At 54.9% G+C, this 16,925-nt stretch overlaps 3 protein-coding genes across 8 annotated transcripts; 2 read left to right on the top strand and 1 right to left on the bottom strand.

Moving 5' to 3' along the window:
• Positions 1–621: 621 nt before the first annotated feature.
• On the top strand, positions 622–4,979 carry DCDC2B (doublecortin domain containing 2B). 3 transcript variants are annotated; one of them, XM_054513011.2, is made up of 9 exons: positions 622–890; positions 1,801–1,852; positions 2,290–2,366; positions 2,593–2,724; positions 2,998–3,144; positions 3,249–3,288; positions 3,895–4,030; positions 4,406–4,509; positions 4,767–4,979. In XM_054513011.2, the coding sequence occupies exons 1-9, from the start codon at positions 622–624 to the stop codon at positions 4,860–4,862; spliced, it is 1,053 nt and encodes a 350-aa protein (XP_054368986.1). In that variant the 3' UTR covers positions 4,863–4,979. The 3 variants fall into 3 exon arrangements, 1 of the variants encoding a protein (XP_054368986.1); XR_008507888.2 differs by lacking the exons at positions 622–890; positions 1,801–1,852; positions 2,290–2,366; positions 4,406–4,509; positions 4,767–4,979 and having other exon boundaries at positions 2,373–3,154; positions 3,799–4,291; XR_010411031.1 differs by lacking the exons at positions 622–890; positions 1,801–1,852; positions 2,290–2,366; ... (1 more) ...; positions 4,406–4,509; positions 4,767–4,979 and having other exon boundaries at positions 3,019–3,154; positions 3,895–4,291.
• On the bottom strand, positions 808–9,845 carry TMEM234 (transmembrane protein 234). 4 transcript variants are annotated; one of them, XR_010411030.1, is made up of 6 exons: positions 9,707–9,845; positions 9,267–9,418; positions 8,370–8,436; positions 6,158–6,250; positions 4,636–4,799; positions 3,150–3,831 (listed from the first exon to the last, which is right to left on the bottom strand). XR_010411030.1 is itself a non-coding variant. In XM_064589561.1 (5 exons), the coding sequence occupies exons 1-5, from the start codon at positions 9,720–9,722 to the stop codon at positions 910–912; spliced, it is 351 nt and encodes a 116-aa protein (XP_064445631.1). In that variant the 5' UTR covers positions 9,723–9,845; the 3' UTR covers positions 808–909. The 4 variants fall into 4 exon arrangements, 3 of the variants coding, with proteins under 3 accessions (XP_064445631.1, XP_064445632.1, XP_045754170.2); XM_064589561.1 differs by lacking the exons at positions 3,150–3,831; positions 4,636–4,799 and adding an exon at positions 808–932; XM_064589562.1 differs by lacking the exon at positions 4,636–4,799.
• Positions 9,714–16,898, top strand: EIF3I (eukaryotic translation initiation factor 3 subunit I). Its single transcript, XM_045898206.3, has 11 exons — positions 9,714–9,843; positions 9,937–10,029; positions 11,144–11,231; positions 11,545–11,610; positions 12,528–12,677; positions 12,773–12,900; positions 15,085–15,195; positions 15,317–15,406; positions 15,722–15,795; positions 16,492–16,584; positions 16,724–16,898. Exons 1-11 carry the CDS (start codon positions 9,841–9,843, stop codon positions 16,803–16,805), a joined length of 978 nt encoding a protein of 325 aa, XP_045754162.1. The 5' UTR covers positions 9,714–9,840; the 3' UTR covers positions 16,806–16,898.
• Positions 16,899–16,925: the final 27 nt, after the last annotated feature.

Raw genomic sequence — 16,925 nt, 5'->3', positions numbered from 1 at the left:
GCACCAGTATGGGGAGGGGAGGGAGAAGGACATACTTTCATCCTCTGCCTGTGGTTTAATTCAAATTTTGGGATAGGGAGTTTCCTGGGATAAGTATAGTGGGGAGCCTAATGGAGAATAAACATTTTTCATGGATTCTGCACCTGGTTGCATTCATCTTTTGCCTCTGTCCAGGATAGACACTGGGCCCTCCTGTTCCTTTCCTGCTGGCATGGGGCACCTTCCCCAGGGCTGGCTGGGAGCCACAGTCCAGGAGCAGATGGGCCATCCTTGGGAGCAGTCCCCAAAGCTGATCGTCTTTTGAGCTCAGCCCTTGGGCTGCACGGTGGCAGGGAGCCTCTGCCGATTCTTCCCTCTCCAGTATTAGAACATCTGTGCTTCGGTGTGTTCCCCACCACTGCCTCTCTCACTGAGGCCCAGGGTCTTCCTTCCAGGATAGTGATCAGACCCGCCCAACTCTCACGAGGCCCCACCAAGGGTCGGCTGGATGAGACCCTGAAGGCCCTGCAGTCTCTCCCACCTTCCTTGGTGAGGGAGCAGGACTCCACCTCTGACCGGCCCTGCTCCCAGCCCGCCTTAGTTGCCTGGCAACGGCTCTGCGTCTCTCGCTGAGGACACACGATGGCCGGTGGTGGCAATCCAGCAGCCAAGAGGGTGGTGGTATACCGGAACGGGGACCCCTTCTCCCCAGGCCGCCAGCTGGTGGTGAGCCAACGCCGCTTGCCCACCCTGGAGACCTTCCTCCGTGAGGTGACCTCGACTGTGCAGGCCCCAGTGGCTGTGCGGGCCCTCTATACGCCTCGTGGTGGCCACCCTGTCACGGACCTGGCCGACTTGCAGAATGGAGGGCAGTATGTGGCTGCTGGCTTCGAAAGATTCCGCAAGCTGCAGTGAGTGGGCCAGGGCTGGTTAGAGCCGCGGGAGGGAGGGACCTGCAAGAGCGATAGTATTCGTGTTCAGTGCTTGCTGTGCGTTTGTGTTCTCTTCTGGGATACAGCAGCCCGACGCAGGGGCGGTCTTCTCCCCGCTCTTCAGATGCCTCAGAGTACGCAGGTTACAAACAGCGAAGCCACAGCCCTAGGCCAAGTATGACACTGATGTTCATGCCCATCACAGTCAGGACCAGGCTTCGAGGAGAACGTTCTCCTGCAGCTGGAGCCCCTTTTTCCAAAGGCTCTTCTTGATTGGATCCGCTACCACCACCATCACCAAATGCTAAATCCATCCATCGCTTCCTCCCTGCTGTGATTAGGCATCCTGTGCTCTCCACGGGCTGGGGTCATCCCCATTTGTAGGGTGGGGCCATGCCTTCCAAGATGGGAGAAGAATTTAAGTATCTGAGCTCCCAACTCAGATCTGACTTCTAGGTGCTACTCAGCTGTCCCCTGGGGTTGCTTATGGTAGCGTAAGGAGCAAGGGGTGGGAAGCCAGACAGACTTAGAATCTGGGCTGTCACTTACTTCCGTGTTACTGTAGGTCACGTAACTTTCTCTGTCACAGAAAATGAGATGAAAGCTCATGAATGAGAAAATTTCTGAGATAGAGTATGACGCTTAATGAACTAGTTTCTCTTGACCTTTAACGGTTTGTGTCTGAGCCCCCAGTCCAGATGGTCAGCCTGACGCTGGGCCCTAGGGCAGGTTTAAGGGCCAGCATCTCTTTCTGGATAGATGTCTTGAGACTATCCCGGTGGGGATGGATCCCTGGTAAGCTGTAGCCCTAGACCCTCACTCTGGCAGCTACCAGGGTGTTGAGGTCTCAGGCTTCCCAAGATGACTTGTGACCCATCTGTCCTTTCAGCTATTTATCCCCCAGACGGAAGGATCCAGGTGGGAAGGGCAGCAGACTACCAGTGAGTCCTGGGGGAGGCTGGCCTCCAGCCCTGTCTTCTCACCCCTATTGGGATTGCCCCCAGTTTCATCTGGGAAGTCAGGGGCTCTGGAAATAACAGGATCTGTCAGGTCCCTGGGGGCTACTCTCCACATCCACTCTGGAGCCAGCTGCTACCCTTCCTGGGGTACAGGGTTTTAAGACTATGCCTTGCTCCTCGCCCAGCCTTTATCACCAGGTTGTGGTCCCCAATGGAAAGAGGAAGCTGTAAAACATACGGGGGCAAGGTAGTGGTTGGAATGTGACTACGGGGAGGTAGAATGTTCCTTTGGTGAAAGGTGTGACCCATCCCATCCCTCCTTGCCCCCTCCTTCACTCACCCTACCCACCTTGGACTGACCCACCCCTAGCCAAAGTCTTCAACTCTCTCCTGATCTGAGGGCCTGCCTTGGGTTTCAGGGTCCTCCTGTGACTCACCACCCAGGTGACAGGACCCTTGGACCGCGACCACCTGCAGGTTCCCCCTGCTACATCCAGTGAGTGCCGATGTCGGGGAGCAGGAGCATAGATTTTGTTTCAGTGAGACCAAGAAAATGTGGGTGGGTTTGTTTCCAGAGCCCCTGGTCCCAACATGCCTGATGGGTGAAAACGGACCAGTGCCCCGGTTTGTAGACAATCTTCCGGCCCCGTGCTGCCCTTCTTCCTCTCACATGTGGGGCGTTCTGGGGACCCCTCTCCTTACCAGGCTGCTCTTTGTCCCAGTGTGTTCAGGAATGGGGACCTGGTAAGTCCGCCATTTAGCCTGAAGCTGTCCCAGGCTGCTGGCGAGGACTGGGAAACCGTGCTGAAGCTCCTGACTGAGAAGGCCAAACTGCAGGCTGGGGCTGTGTGCAAGTGAGTGTGGGCCCCGGGGAGGGAGCCTCCCTGCTGGTCCCGGCTGTCCTAGCGGACAACAAGGTGAAAGGAAAGCACGTCTCCCCAAATGGGACTTCCTTCTACGCCACAGGGAGAGGCCCCCACAGCTGAGCCCCTGGAGCCAGGGCAGAGCCGAGGTGACTGGCCCGGGTGCTCGGAGGGTCAGCAGCCAGCGCGTACCCCGTCATAGTCTGCCGAGTGTGAAGAGGCATCTTGTCCGCTGGCCTTTACCCACCTACCTCTCTCTCCCAGACTCTGCAGCCTGGAGGGGCTCCCACTGTCAGCAAGAGAGGCTCTGGTGAACGGCCATTATTATGTGGCGGTCGGAGAAGAGGAGTTCCAGGCCCTCCCTTATGTGGAGCTGCTGGTGCCCAGCCCCTCACTGCCCAGGGGCTGCTGGTACGGACGGGTCAGTGGCGAGGCGGCAGGGTAGAGCAGAGGAAACCACCCTGATCCCATGCCTGCTCTGCCTACTTGCTATAAACCCTTTGTTTTCATTGCAGGCACCCGCCAGACCCAAAGTCTAAGCCCCACAAGCCGCGGGTAGGTGACGGGGGAGGCCATGGGAGGCAGGCAAGGAGGGGGGTGACTGGCTGGCCTCTCTTCCAGCTCAGGCTCTCTCCACATCGCACTGCATCCTCTTGTGGAACACAGGTTACCATTTCCCAGAGGAGGCAGTCAGGTTCCCCGGAGTGAAGTCAGCTGCTCAGGGAGACACAGGTCTTGAGTGGCAAGGGCCAGACCAGAAGCTGGAGACAGCTCAGCCTGGCTCAACGAACACCTGCGGACTCTGCTGGCCGAGCGGGCCGCTGGGGGAGAGAACTGGCCTCTTTGGCGTAGCAGGGTCCAGCTCCCCAGCTGATCCCAGGCCTGAGCCTTCCCAAGAAATGAGCCAGTGAGCACTGGGTGGGGGTCGGAGGACACGGCCTGGCTTCACTGGGCCTCTTGAGTGCCGGGCACCAGCGGCTCTGTCCCCGGATAAGGCAGCCTGATGGGAAGAGGGAGCCAGGAGGGAGGATGCAGGCTATGAAGACGGATGGCATCTCTCCCCAGCTCCCACAGGCACCAGGGGCATTCAAGCTTGGCCTGGCAGGAGAGAAGGCAAGAACAACCATCACCCCCAGTCCAAGCCCAGTATGTCCTCTACAGGCCCAGGGCCCCAGGGCACAGGCATCCCAGCCCTCTCCAAAGGAACCAAGCCCCACTGAGCCATCTGCTTTCTATGCCAGACCCCAGCAGGCCATTCAGCCAAGCAACAGGCTCCCCACGCTCTCAGTTCCCTCAGGTGAGGGGACCCTGGGCCCTTCTCACCCACCCTCTGACAGTGACACAGAATGGTCCCTGTTGTGGGAGAGGTCCATGGGGGCAGAATGCCCGGGGACAGAGCTGGCCCTGGCCTCAACACAGATCTTTCCCGCTGCCCCACGTGCACACGCAGTCCCTGGCTTCTTTGTGGGGAGCTGGCAATATGAAACGAGGCACAGGGAAACTTCAAGGGTGGGATCTGGAAGGGATGGGGGCCAATGTCCTGCCTCAGAGCTACCCTGCCAGCCTCCAAGGTAGTGGGGACTGTGGAGGGGAAGGGGCTGGGAGAGAAGGGCAAGGAAAAGGCTCAGGGCTCCTCAGCCTGGGCATCCACCGACACTGCCTCCTTCATCAGGAGTCAAGGGAGTGTATGAGGCTCTCCACCCGAGGAAGGAGACAGCAGGGGCCCAGGAAGTGGCAGATGATGAAGACACCTGCACGGAGGAACCCTTGGATCAGGTGGGCGGGGACTGGATGCAGTATGTTGGTTCAGGAGCTCTGAGCTGGAATGGCAGCCTGGGGTCCCAGGAGAGCCCCCACCTTGGGACTGTGAGCAGATCTAACTCTCCAAGCCCAACCTCCTACCTTGTTAAATGAGAGGGCAGAGCCAAATTTGTAAAGTCTCTTCCTTTCCTGTGGTCAGAAACTTCAGCTGAGGGCTGGAGGCGACAAGGGACACTAATGCTCTGTTCTGTACGGCCTTCCGCCTCCTCCAGAGGGCAGCGCAGATGGTGGACGAGGCTCTGTGCCTGGAAAAGCAGCCTGGGGCTGGGGCAGTGGTCTCAGCCTCAACCCCGTCTCTGCCACCTTGAGAGCCGCTGTCCAGCCAGGACCTGGGGCGGGCACTCTGCAGCCACCTTTTATCCTCGTCTCCAGCAGCCTGTTCCAGGGGACCCAGCGCTGCCCCTGGGCTCACAGGATACCCTGTAGCCCCCTCAGCCCCGCCCCACTCTTCTGCTCCTAAACCCACAGCCCAGTCTTCGTTTCCTTCTGAGCCGGGCAGCCCTAGCCATGGAGACCATGTTCCTATAGGGTTCCCTGGTCAGAGACAGGAGGAGCCAACCGAGCTTAGGGGGAGGCTACAAACTTGGGAGCAGGTCTGCTGCAATAAAAGAATACTTAACTGTCCTCCATCTGTTCGGTGCGGATTTATTTGAGGCTACCCCTCGCCGGGCACCGCATCACGTGGCAGAAGTGACGCGGTGCCGGGGCCCCAGGCTGTCTAAGAAGGGCAGGCAGTTGAAGATTTCCACCCACCTTCCAGGTGGGCCAGGCAAGGCTCCTAGACTGCTCATCTCCTCTACACCTGCCATTCCGACGTCCCTTCTTCCCCTCAGGTCCCTGCCTCAGCCAGCCAAGGCCTCTGGCAGCCCTGAGGCCTCCTGTTTGCATCTCGGGCACAGACGGCGGCTGGCCGTCTCCAGGCGGTCCGTGGACCCAGCTGCTGTGATAATCTGGATCGGGCCATAGTGATGGTGGCTGGGCTAGGGGCCTGACATGACAGCACGAGGAGCGCTGCGGGGCAGAAAGGTTGCTGGGGAGGTATGAAGTCTCTCGTGCTAAATCCAAGCAGCTGAACAGATCACTCCCGTGAGAGCCACCACGAGGTAGCTATTCGCCCCCTAAGAGGTGAGGGCGCTGAGGCTCAGGGGGAAGTGCTAGGTCCGTCTGCTCACTGGCTGTGCCTCACGGCTCAGGGGCTTCCTGGACACAGAAGGGCTGGAGGGTGGTGTGGGCCCACTCAAAGGGCAGACAGCTGCCCCTGGGTCTTGCTCACGGAGCTCGTGACGCAGAGTGCAATCCCCACCACGGTGAGCACCATGCCTGTGAATGCTCCTGGGAGAACGGGCAGAAATTGAGGGGCTGAGCCCAGCCAAGCTAGGAGCTGGTGCAGGGCTGAGGGACCAGTGCAAATGGGGTATGTCCCCAGAATGCCCAGGGGAAGGAAACTCTGATGGCCATAAGGAAGCAGGAGAGCTGCTGAGGAAAGGGGAGGGATGGGGAAAGATCCTCTCCTCCCCACCCGTGGAGCCAGCTCTGGGAAAGGACTAACCGGGGTGGCAAGGCCCAAGGAGTGGCTTCCCACACTTGCAGTGGCCTGACTTACCTTTTCCACCAATATCTTCTCCGAGGACCTTCCCGACAATCAGTGTGAAGACGATGGCCAGAGAGTTACTGATGGGCACAGCTAGGGTCAGATCTGAGTGATCAGAGTGAAAAAAAAATCTCTGAGATGCCAAAAAAATGCCTTTCTAGGCACAAAACACATTTTATCAAGACAGCCTGTTAAAAAAAAAGGGGGGTGCACCTGGGTGGCTCAGTCGGTTAGGTTTCTGTCTTCGGCTCAGGTCATGATCCCAGCGTCCTGGGATCGAGTCCCACATCGGGCTCCGTGCTCAGCAGGGAGCCTGCTTCTCCCTCTCCTTCCACCTGCCTGCCTCTCTGCCTGTCTGCCTACTTGTGCTCTATCAAATAAATAAATAAAATCTTTAAAAAAAAAAAAAGTATCTCATTTTCCCGATGAAATCACAGCAAAGCTCAGGATTCAAACCAGGTTTCCCGACTCTAAATTCAGTGCTCCCTCCACTCCAGCACGAACTATAAGGTGGTCTGGGACCACCCTGGTTTGCGGATAAGGATGAGGTCTTTGCACTCGAAGAGCTCCTGCGATTGCAAGGATATCAGGACAGATAGGCCCCAAGCCTAAAGGAGGCAGTAGGATGAATGTAACAGCACAGCCACCATTTATTAAGTGCCAACTGTGTACTCATCTCCTTTGATCTTCACAACAGCACTGAGAGAAGAGCATCATCACTTTGTGTAAAGGAAACAAAAGCTCAAAGAAGACACATACATTGAGGCAAACCGACGACTTAAACCAACGCCTGCTGGACTCCAAAGCCTGTGCCCCGATTCAACTAAATGGAGATGGACAAACAAAAGAGCCGGTGAAGCCCATCTGATTCTGTTTCAGCTCAGGCTTGGGCCTTATGGAGGTAAGAGAAGAAAATGTCAAATGTCAGAAGCAGAGGCGCCTGGGTGGCTCAGCTGGTTAAGCGACTGCCTTCGGCTCAGGTTATGATCCCGGGGTCCTGGGATCGAGCCCCACATCGGGCTCCTTGCCCAATGCCTGCTGTCCCCCTGCTTATGCATGCACACACTCTCTCCCTGACAAATAAATAAATAAAATCTTCAAAAAAAACTAAGACAGGTTTTTAAAAGATTTTTATTTATTTATTTAACAGACAGAGAGCCAAAGAGCACAAGTTGGGGGGGCGGGGGGAATGGCAGCGGGAGAGGGAGAAGCAGGCTCCCCGCTGAGCCCGATGTGGGACTCGATCCCAGGCCCCTCGGATCATGACCTGAGCTGAAGGCAGACGCTTAACTGACTGAGCCACCCAGGCGCCCCTCAATTTTATTTTTAAGTAAATGCTATGATCGAACTTATGCTCCTGAGATCAATGCTCCACTGAATGAGCCAGCTAGGCGCCCCTAAACATAACTTTTATATGCACTAGGAAACCAAAAAATTCATCTGATCTGCTCTGCAACATTTGTTGTATCGTGCGGTAGTCCAGAACCAAACCTGCAATATCTCTGTAGTACAGCTGTAAAGTATCTTTTTTTTTAAAAAAACTTCATTTATTTATTTGACAGAGAGAGACACAGCGAGAGAGGGAACACAAGCAGGGGGAGTGGGAGAGGGAGAAGCAGGCTTCCCGCGGAGCAGAGAGCCCGATGCGGGGCTCGATCCCCAGACCCTGGGATCGTGACCTGAGCCGAAGGCAGACGCTTAACCGACTGAGCCACCCAGGTGCGCCTGCTAGTACAGTATCTGATGCAGCAGAGGACAGTCAACAATCAGGGGGAGGAAGGAAATATATACTTACTGAGCACCTACAGTGTGCACCAGCTACTCTGCTAGATGCTTCCCATACACTGAATTTAATCCTCTCAATGCTACAAAAACCATCGTATAAAACCAACACTCAAATAAGAGACTTGCTCAAGGTCAGGCAGGTAGCACACCGTGGAAGCAGGAGAGTCAAGGCCAGCCACTGGCACAGCAAAATGAACCTCCCCTCTGACTCCACTGCTGCACAAGACCACCAGGCTTCAAACCAAACCAGGTGCCTGGCAGCATACTCATAATCAGCCCACTGTGCCCCGGCTGCTTAGAGAAGAGGGTGCAAAGAGGGAACCAGAGATAGTGGGCTCTCCCTCACTCATTGCAACAGGGTGTTTCAGGCCCCCTCCCCAAGTGACTCTTCCAGGTGGCCTCCAGCACTGAGCATAGCAGTTCTAAGTCAGAGACCCACCTGTTGATGCCAGGGTGAGGTAGTAGAGAAGGGAGCCACACTGGTTGAGGAAAAAGGGCATCATGTACTGGAAACAGAAGAAATCTGCAGTCAACGTGATGCTTGACTGAGAAGCAGTGCCTTCTTTGAGCTTCTAGATAATGCCCTTCCTTGAAGGAAGCTACAAGGAAGCTTCCTTACAGCTATAAGGGTCCAAAGAGTGATTGGCCCACTTAAAAGGACCCTTCCAGAGCAGGCAGCAAGTGACTGACTGAACTCATGCCTCTGCCTTTAATGCTTCTCCCTCAGCCCTGCTAGTTCCCATTCTCCCCATCTTCCCCATCCCGCAAGTCCCTGAATGCCAATGTCACTCCCTCCAAGAAGCATTCCTAGAGGCTCCTAGCTCCAGCCTCCCTCCTGTGAACTCAGGAAGCACTTAATCAGTACCTCTCTCGTGGCCCTTAGTCCTGAGAGGTGGTTGTGTCTATGTCTTGTCTTTCCCACTAGCCTAGACTGGCAGCACTGGGGTCAGAGGTAGTTCTCCATATCCTTCCTTATCCTCCCGCCCCAGGGTCAATCTGAGCCCCAAGTCCTCCCATGGAAGGTCTGTTGGAGGGATCACCAATAAAATACTAGTAATAGCACCCATAGATTGAACACTAATTCCGTACTGGACCCAGTGTTAAGTGCTCTATGTGCCTCACCTCACTGAATCCTCACAACTGCCCAATAAGATGGTTACCATTAACATTCCCATTTTACAGACGATGAAACTGAGGCTCAAGGAGGACAAGTGACTTGTCCAAGAGCTTCTAGCGAGTAAGCTGGTGGGGAGCAGATTCTGACCCAGCCTTGTTTGATTCCAGAGACCAAATTTTTAGCAGCTATGCGCGAGAAAGGGGCCACTCACAGACACACCTCAGTATCCAAGAAGAGGGTCTTCATCTCCTGCAGCAACTGCCGGGCCCAGGTCCGCTCATGAACCTGCTGCAGGCGGGAGGAGGCCCGCTTCAGCAGCGGCTGTGTGCCACCCCACAAGGCGGCCACCAGCACCAGAGCCAGCACCTGTCCTGGATGGAGATGCGAGGTCACTCACCCCCCAAAAACCGCTGCCCGCCGGCCCGGCCCTCCTCGTACCTCCCTTCCCCAGCCAGCCACCCCCACATCCCTCCCTCGCTCTCCGACGCGCCGGGTGCGATTGGCGGGTAGGACAGGCCCCGGGAGGCCGGGGAGATGGGTCCGAGAGCCCGGAGTTTGGGGTTCGGGCAGGGGTGAAGGTCAGGTAGTGGAGGTGGGGCGGGAAATGAACTCCGGGCAAGGTTTGGGAAGCCCCTAGAGGGGCGGGGCCGCCCACCCACCCAGAGACGCCGCCATGGCAACGCCGCTCCCTCCACTTCCGGGAACGAAGGGGCGGAGACCCACAATCCGGAAGTGGCCCCAAAGCCTCTTCCGGTCCTAGTCACGTTGCTTCTTTCCTCGCGTCAGTGCCGGGATGGTGAGTTCTCCTGAGTTGCGGTGTTAGCGTGGGGGTCTGGGACTGGGGCAGGGGTCGATCCTGGGCGCTGACACACCTGTCCTGTCCCCACAGAAGCCGATCCTGCTGCAGGGCCATGAGCGATCCATTACGCAGATTAAGTACAACCGTGAGGGAGACCTCCTCTTCACGGTGGCCAAGGACCCTGTGAGCGTCGGCAGAGGGCGGGCCGGCGGGATCTTGGGGCGGGGGGAGGCGTCGGGAGGGGGCGAGTTCATTCTGCCAGGGCAAGGGGTGGACAAGCCGTTTTTGCCGTGAGAAGGGAACCAAAGAGCTCCCGATTAGGAGAGGAGGAAGAGACCACCCCTGGAGTAGGTGGGCGAGAGCATTATACTGGGAAAGAACACTATTGGTGGTGGGAGGAGTGGCCGGGAGCAAAAGAGCAAGAGACCATCATGGAAGGGAGATGGGGACAAGAGTGACTATTCTTCCAGGGTAGGGGAACGGACCACCTCTAGAAGCGGAAAGCTGATCCTTGGACAGTGAGGGACAACAGAGGACTACTTTACTGGGGGAGGTGTCCCTGGTCTCATTTCAGTAGGTCCTTCTGGGCCCCATCCTGCTTTTCACTGAGTGCAAATAGACCCTCATGTACTGCCTTTTGGGACACCTCCGAATGGAAGACGTTAACTCTCGCGGCTAAAAGTGGGAGTTCGGAAGCCAGCCGACCCGATTTGAATCCTGAGCCCTGCATCCGAGTAACAGTGTGACTTTGAGCGTGTCATTTAACCTTTCTAAACTTGGTTTCCCTTATTATAAATTATGGGTATTAATAGTACTTCCCTCATGGGGTTGTCTTCAGGGTTAAATGAGATCATTCAAGTAAGGAGCTTACACAGTAAGTACCTAGTGCATATTAGTAGAGAATTGTTAGTCACTTATATTTTAAATTCCTTAGACATCATTTTATTGAAGCCTCATAGATACCCTTTGAAGAAGGCATTATTGTTGTGTCCATTTTAGACAAGAAAATAAGCTCAGAGAAGAGAAACACTGTAGTGGAGGGTTTCGGGAAGGACTGGGACAATGGCATGTAGATGTTTTTGCAAGCCCCCTGACTCCCCTGCCACTTACCTGCAGGAAGGAGGAAAATCCAGGAGTTGGTCTTTTTACCAGCAACCTGCTGTTTCCCAAGAGATGAGCAAGAGAGGGCAAAATCTGGCCTGGCTAGAGGCTGCTGAGGGTTTCTGGGGAACCTCTTAAGTAGGAGGCCATTGCCTGGGATGCTTACCATCTGTCACACTGTCATTGACTCCTCCAGATTGTCAATGTGTGGTACTCTGTGAACGGTGAGAGGCTGGGCACTTACACGGGCCATACTGGAGCTGTGTGGTGTGTAGACGCTGACTGTATCCTTGTCTTTGCTCTGAGTCTGTGCTGCCAGGGTCTGCGAGCAACGGAGAGGCTGCCGACTTGGGAGTTGGGAGTTTGGGAAGCTATTGTGGGTCTAGGGAATGATAACCTACTTCCTAATACCCGATCCCTTCACTGGTTGAGGGAACATTCAAGACAAGTTCTGTTTCTAGATGAGGAGGTTAGAATGCTCTGAGGTAAGAGAGGAAGAAAGGCTGTCTGGGGCTGAACGGGGAGGTAATTCAGTTGGTTTTCCAGGAGGATGAGGGCTCAGATGAACTCAGTCATGTTTCTTAACACCCTCTTCAGGGGACACCAAACATGTCCTCACCGGCTCAGCTGATAATAGCTGTCGTCTCTGGGACTGTGAAACAGGTAAGCCTGGATAGTTTACTTTTTCACCACAGTGAGGACCTACAGCGTACCTGTTTAGGTGAACAGGTTTTGGGGAAACAGAGATAAATCCAGAGATGGCTCCTGTTCTAAGGAATGAGAAAGAGACAAGGAGAAGAAGACAGACAAGAAAAGAGGCAGTGCAGTAGGCTATAAGGCACCTTAGAGAAAGCACAGAGCACTGTGGAAGGCCAGAGTGGGGGCAGCTGACTGCCTGGAGTGGGGATGGGAGCAACCCGGCAAGGTTTCCCAAGGTAAATATCACACGAGCTGGGGCTTAAAGGATGAGGAAGAGGTCATCACTTTAGCACATTCTGGAATGAAAGCATGGCAAGTATCCTCTCCAAGTCATCTGATCTGATGGGAACTCCTGCTTCTTGGGGGATGAAATAGGAGAGAAGAGGCGGCAGGCTAGGGTCAGAATAGACCTCAAATGCCAGACTCAGGAGCTTGTCTTCGTTCTGCAGGAGTTGGCATGCCGTGGAGGTCCTTGAGCAGGGAAGGGTATGTTTCATTTTGGCGAGCTCAGGTAGCAGCGGGGAGTATTGGAAGAACAGGCCGAAGACACGGGAGCCTATTAAGCTACTCCATCTAGTAAATATTTACTGGGCACCCAATTCTGTGCCAGGTCGATGCTGGGTTCTGGGGACATGCAGAGAAGTTCGAGCAGATCCTTGTTTTGGAGGAAGGCATTCTGAGGAGAAGACGGACGTATTGCTACGCACTGTGAGCAGTGTGTAGCAGCAAGATGTCTGAGGACAGATGGTGGGGAGGCGGCGGTGGCGGGGGCTGTGGTCACTAGAGCAGGGGACACAGCGGACAGGAGGATAGGCAGATGTGGCGTGTCCTCCCCTTGATGGCATAGGGCAAAGGGTAGCCCAGACTCTGCCTGTCCCCAGGGAAGCAGCTGGCCCTCCTCAAGACCAATTCAGCTGTCCGGACGTGTGGCTTTGACTTTGGGGGCAACATCATCATGTTCTCCACCGACAAGCAGATGGGCTACCAGTGCTTTGTGAGCTTCTTTGACCTGCGGGATCCAAGCCAGATCGGTGAGCCAGCGCTGCGGGGTTGGGACTGGGGCTGGGGTGAAGGGCGCGGCTCCAGAGCCCACGGCCTGACATCTTCACCCCCCCACCCCCAACAGACAACAATGAGCCCTACATGAAGATCCCTTGCAACGACTCCAAGATCACCAGTGCTGTTTGGGGACCCCTGGGGGAGTGCATCATCGCAGGCCACGAAGGCGGAGAGCTCAACCAGTACAGCGCCAAGGTGAGGGGGAGGGTGGGGCCCACGCCCAGCAGAATGATTCCGTTCAAGAGGCAGGATAGCGCAGCAGTGAAGAGCAAGGGCTGGGTTCGGACACAGATTCCACCACTTTTTAGTTACATGAACCCAGGCAAGTAACTTCACGGAGTCTGTTTATCTGTAAAATGTTGCAAGGATCAAATGACATCAGGCGTTTGAAAAACTTGTCACAGAGTACTCTGGATACGTCCACAGTGATCACAAGGAAGCCCTTTCCTGCCGCCACTGAGTGCCAGGCCTCGTGCTGGGCTCTGAGGACAAAGACCCGCATCAGACGTGGGCCCTGCCGCCAGGGAGCCAGACTGGCAGACGGCTAACCCAGGAGCTGGTTTGTGAGTTGTGCCGCCGTAGAGGTCTCAGCCAAGTAGAGAAGGTGCCCTCTGTCACAGAGACGGTGGCCCGTACCTTAACCCGTGAAGAATAGTGGAGCTTCAAGCAAGAAGAGGAGGCCGTTCCACAGGCGGAAAAAACAGTGCCCACAAGAGCACAGAGTTAAGGGAATGGGGGGATTGTTCAGAAGCGTCTAGGGTTGTTGGGACACAGTGTTGGGGGAAGTGAGTGGCGACTAGATTTCTTTCTGAGTGTCAGGAGGTAAGTAACTCTGTTTTTCTTTTGGGCAGTAGGGACTCTTTAAATGGTGATTGGTGATCAGATTTTTCTCTTTAGAAAGCTTTTGCAGGCTTAGTTCAGAGAATGGACCTGAATGAGGAAATAGCTCTGGGGATGTGGAGCCCCTGACAGAGTCAAGAGCTATTTAGGGGTGACTGATGAGATGGGGGGTAAGGAAAGGGTCAAGCCGGCCTGTCTTGGATTCTCATTTGGGTGCCCGGGTCCCTGGGCAATGCTGGCGTGTACTACCATAAGGGCTAGTCAGTCACTCAGCAAACACTGACTGTAGTCCACTAGGCCCCAGACCCACCTGCAGGAAAGGAACGGGAACCAAGGTCAAAGGCATACATGATGCTTGGTGCGAGCACCTAGTGGAGCTGTTCTGTGCCTTCAGATAGGCCTGACTGCAAAGCTGGGGCTTACTCCCCGAAATGCAGGAGCCAGATAGGTCCCTACCATGTGTCCACATTGATGGAGGAGACAAAAATACATCCCTCTCACAGAGTAGGTAAAAATCATTCAGGAAAGGGGTGCCTGGCTGGCTCAGTCAATAGAGCAGGAGACTCTTGATCTCAGGGTCGTGAGTACAAGCCCCGCAATGGGCATAGAACTTACTTAAAAACAACAACAAAGATAATTCAGGAAAGGAAAAGGAAGTTCTCTGAGGGTCTACTGTGTGTGAGGCACAGTGCTCACAAGGCCTTTTAATCATCTAATCAGTGTCTGCAGAACATAGGCCAGGTTCCTGTCACAACAAAGTCAAATGAGACACAGTCCCAGTGTCCCTACTGTGACCCTGGGTGGTGGGCTTTTAGTCATCTTGTTTTCTAGAGAGAGAAATTGAGGCAGCAAGAGGTACTTCTGAGGGCAGACCCTCAAACTCTGCTTTTTGTACCATACTGGCTATAGCAGGTTGCTGCGTGGGAGGGAAGTCGGGAGATGCAATGGCTCTTTGAGAAGATTTAGAAAAAGCTGGACATGCAGCAGTCCCAGTGGACTGTCACCCCGACCCTGGCTGGGCAGGGGGTGAGCGCAGGCTCTCTGCATCTTACAGGTTGCAGGACCTCCAGCGAGTCACATCACCCCTCTGAACCTTACTTTCTGCCTTTGAAAATGTCCTTTAAAAGACCCACTTCATGGGGTTGTTGTGAGGATGAACGAAGTCAGGTGTTGAGCGCGTGGCACAGTGCTCGGCAAATTGTGACTATTCACAATCCGGGGACAAAAAGGAGGGAGTGGAAACGGCTCTACCCTTGTGATGTGCTGATTAGTTACTAGGTCCGTAGATTTGTCACCAGAAGCCCATGTTTTCCTAGCCCGACTAGCAGTGTTGAAGTGTGTACATGTGGGCCAGGTTGGGATGGGGGCTTGGGCTCGGGAGTGGGGGTGAATGTTGATTCAGGGGATATTTGGGCCCACCCGCCCCAGACCCCCCTCCCCCCCCACCGGCCCGGACAGGGAGCAGTATAGAACCCCAGCAGAGCAGTAGGGCTGGTGGAGTTCGGGCTGCCCGGACCCTCACTCTTTTGCCTTCCCCAGTCTGGAGAGGTCCTAGTGAATGTTAAGGAGCACTCCAGGCAGATCAATGACATCCAGTTATCCAGGGACATGACCATGTTTGTCACCGCCTCCAAGGACAACACAGCCAAGGTGAGCCTGGGTGAGGAGTCTGGAAGGGCTCCTCCCACCCCCTGCAAAGCTTTCCCCTTGCCCAACTTTCCCTCAGGAAGACTCCTGTTACAGATTTTCTTCCCCTGTCTTCTCTCTCTAGCTCTTTGACTCCACAACTCTTGAACACCAGAAGACTTTCCGGACAGAACGTCCAGTCAACTCAGCTGCCCTCTCTCCCAACTACGACCATGTAAGGGAACCCCACCTGGGCTTCCTGCTGACGCCTTAGAATGCTTCCAGGACCTAGGCGTTCATCTAGCAATTGAGATATGAACTCTGTAGGAAATAGTGTCAGGTAGAGAGATTACCAGAGCAATGAGAAGGCTGAATGATTGGGAAGCCCCAGAGGGCAGGGCAGGAGGTGACTGAAAAGATCAGTTTGGGCCTGCCCTCAGCATCTTCTCAGTCTGATGTACTAATATAAAAGCTTATGGGCTGGGGGTAAAAAACGGAAAATGGACTTGCCTGCCCTTCCGGCCTGTCTAGAATTTCTTCTTCCCTTCAGGTGGTGCTGGGCGGTGGTCAGGAAGCCATGGATGTAACCACCACCTCCACCAGGATTGGCAAGTTTGAAGCCAGGTAAAGAGAGTGGGGACAGGGGCACCTGGGTGGCTCAGTTGGTTACGCGTCTGCCTTCTGTCTTCGGCTCAGATCATGATCCCGGGGTCCTGGGATCCAGCCCCGTGCGGGGCTCCCTGCTCAGCGGGGAGCCTGCTTCTCCCTCTGCCCGCCACTCCCCCTGCTTGTGCTCTCTCTCTCTCTGTCAAATAAATAGATAAAATCTTAAAAAGGGGGGGCTCTTCCAAACTGAAACCCCACAGAGTGTCTTTTGTGATAGACACAAACCACATACCTGGGGAGACTTCCTTATTTCGTTGCCTGCTAGGAGGTACAGCCAGATTTGTGGCCTTCCTGTGACAAGTGTGTAGTGTAGCAGTTAACGGGCATGACCATGGGCTCCCTCTGAGGCCCTGGACCCATCCTTGTATTTCTCTGTGCCTGGTTCCCTCCACTGTATATTGGGGACTGCAATAATACACTTCCCTTATAAAATCAGGCAGATTAAATGCATGAGTTACTAGGTAGTAACGAAGTGTTAGTCAGGATTGCAGGCAGACACTTGGGTCCAGTCTTACTGTTCTCTTATTTTCTTCACGTTCATTTGCCCTCATCCCCGTTTCCCCACTTTCTGCTTTGCATTTGGGGAGCGGTACGTCCAGCATGTCTTGGAAGGAGATGGAGAGTGACCTGTCTCTTCCCACCACTCTCCTCCAGGTTCTTTCACTTGGCCTTTGAAGAGGAGTTTGGAAGAGTCAAGGGCCACTTCGGACCCATCAACAGTGTCGCCTTCCATCCCGATGGCAAGAGGTAGGGCTCCATGCAGGGAACTAAGCTCAGCCCCACTCTGGCCTCTGGCCCTTTCCCGTGCCCTGCCCCCACCCCACCCCTGGGCCTGCCTTGCCCCAGAGGGGACACCTGACTGGTCCCTGGCTCGCTCTCTCTGCAGCTACAGCAGCGGCGGTGAAGATGGTTATGTCCGCATCCACTACTTTGACCCACAGTACTTTGAATTTGAGTTTGAGGCTTAAGAAGCTTCGATCTCCATCAGGACCAGGGGAAGTTTCTGGGCCAGGGCTCACAGAAAGTTTTGGACTCTGAGTAATAAATTCATTTGGAAATAAGTGGTTTCTGGTCAGAAATTTTGTGGG

Source organism: Mirounga angustirostris, unplaced genomic scaffold (assembly GCF_029215605.1).
Source record: "Mirounga angustirostris isolate CCGP_5_RB_7025 unplaced genomic scaffold, mMirAng1.0.hap1 SCAF_4, whole genome shotgun sequence".
In the NCBI taxonomy this organism is placed as follows: domain Eukaryota; kingdom Metazoa; phylum Chordata; class Mammalia; order Carnivora; family Phocidae; genus Mirounga; species Mirounga angustirostris.
The sequence above is the reverse complement of the archived record's forward strand: the minus strand, read 5'-3'. Positions and strand labels throughout refer to the sequence as shown.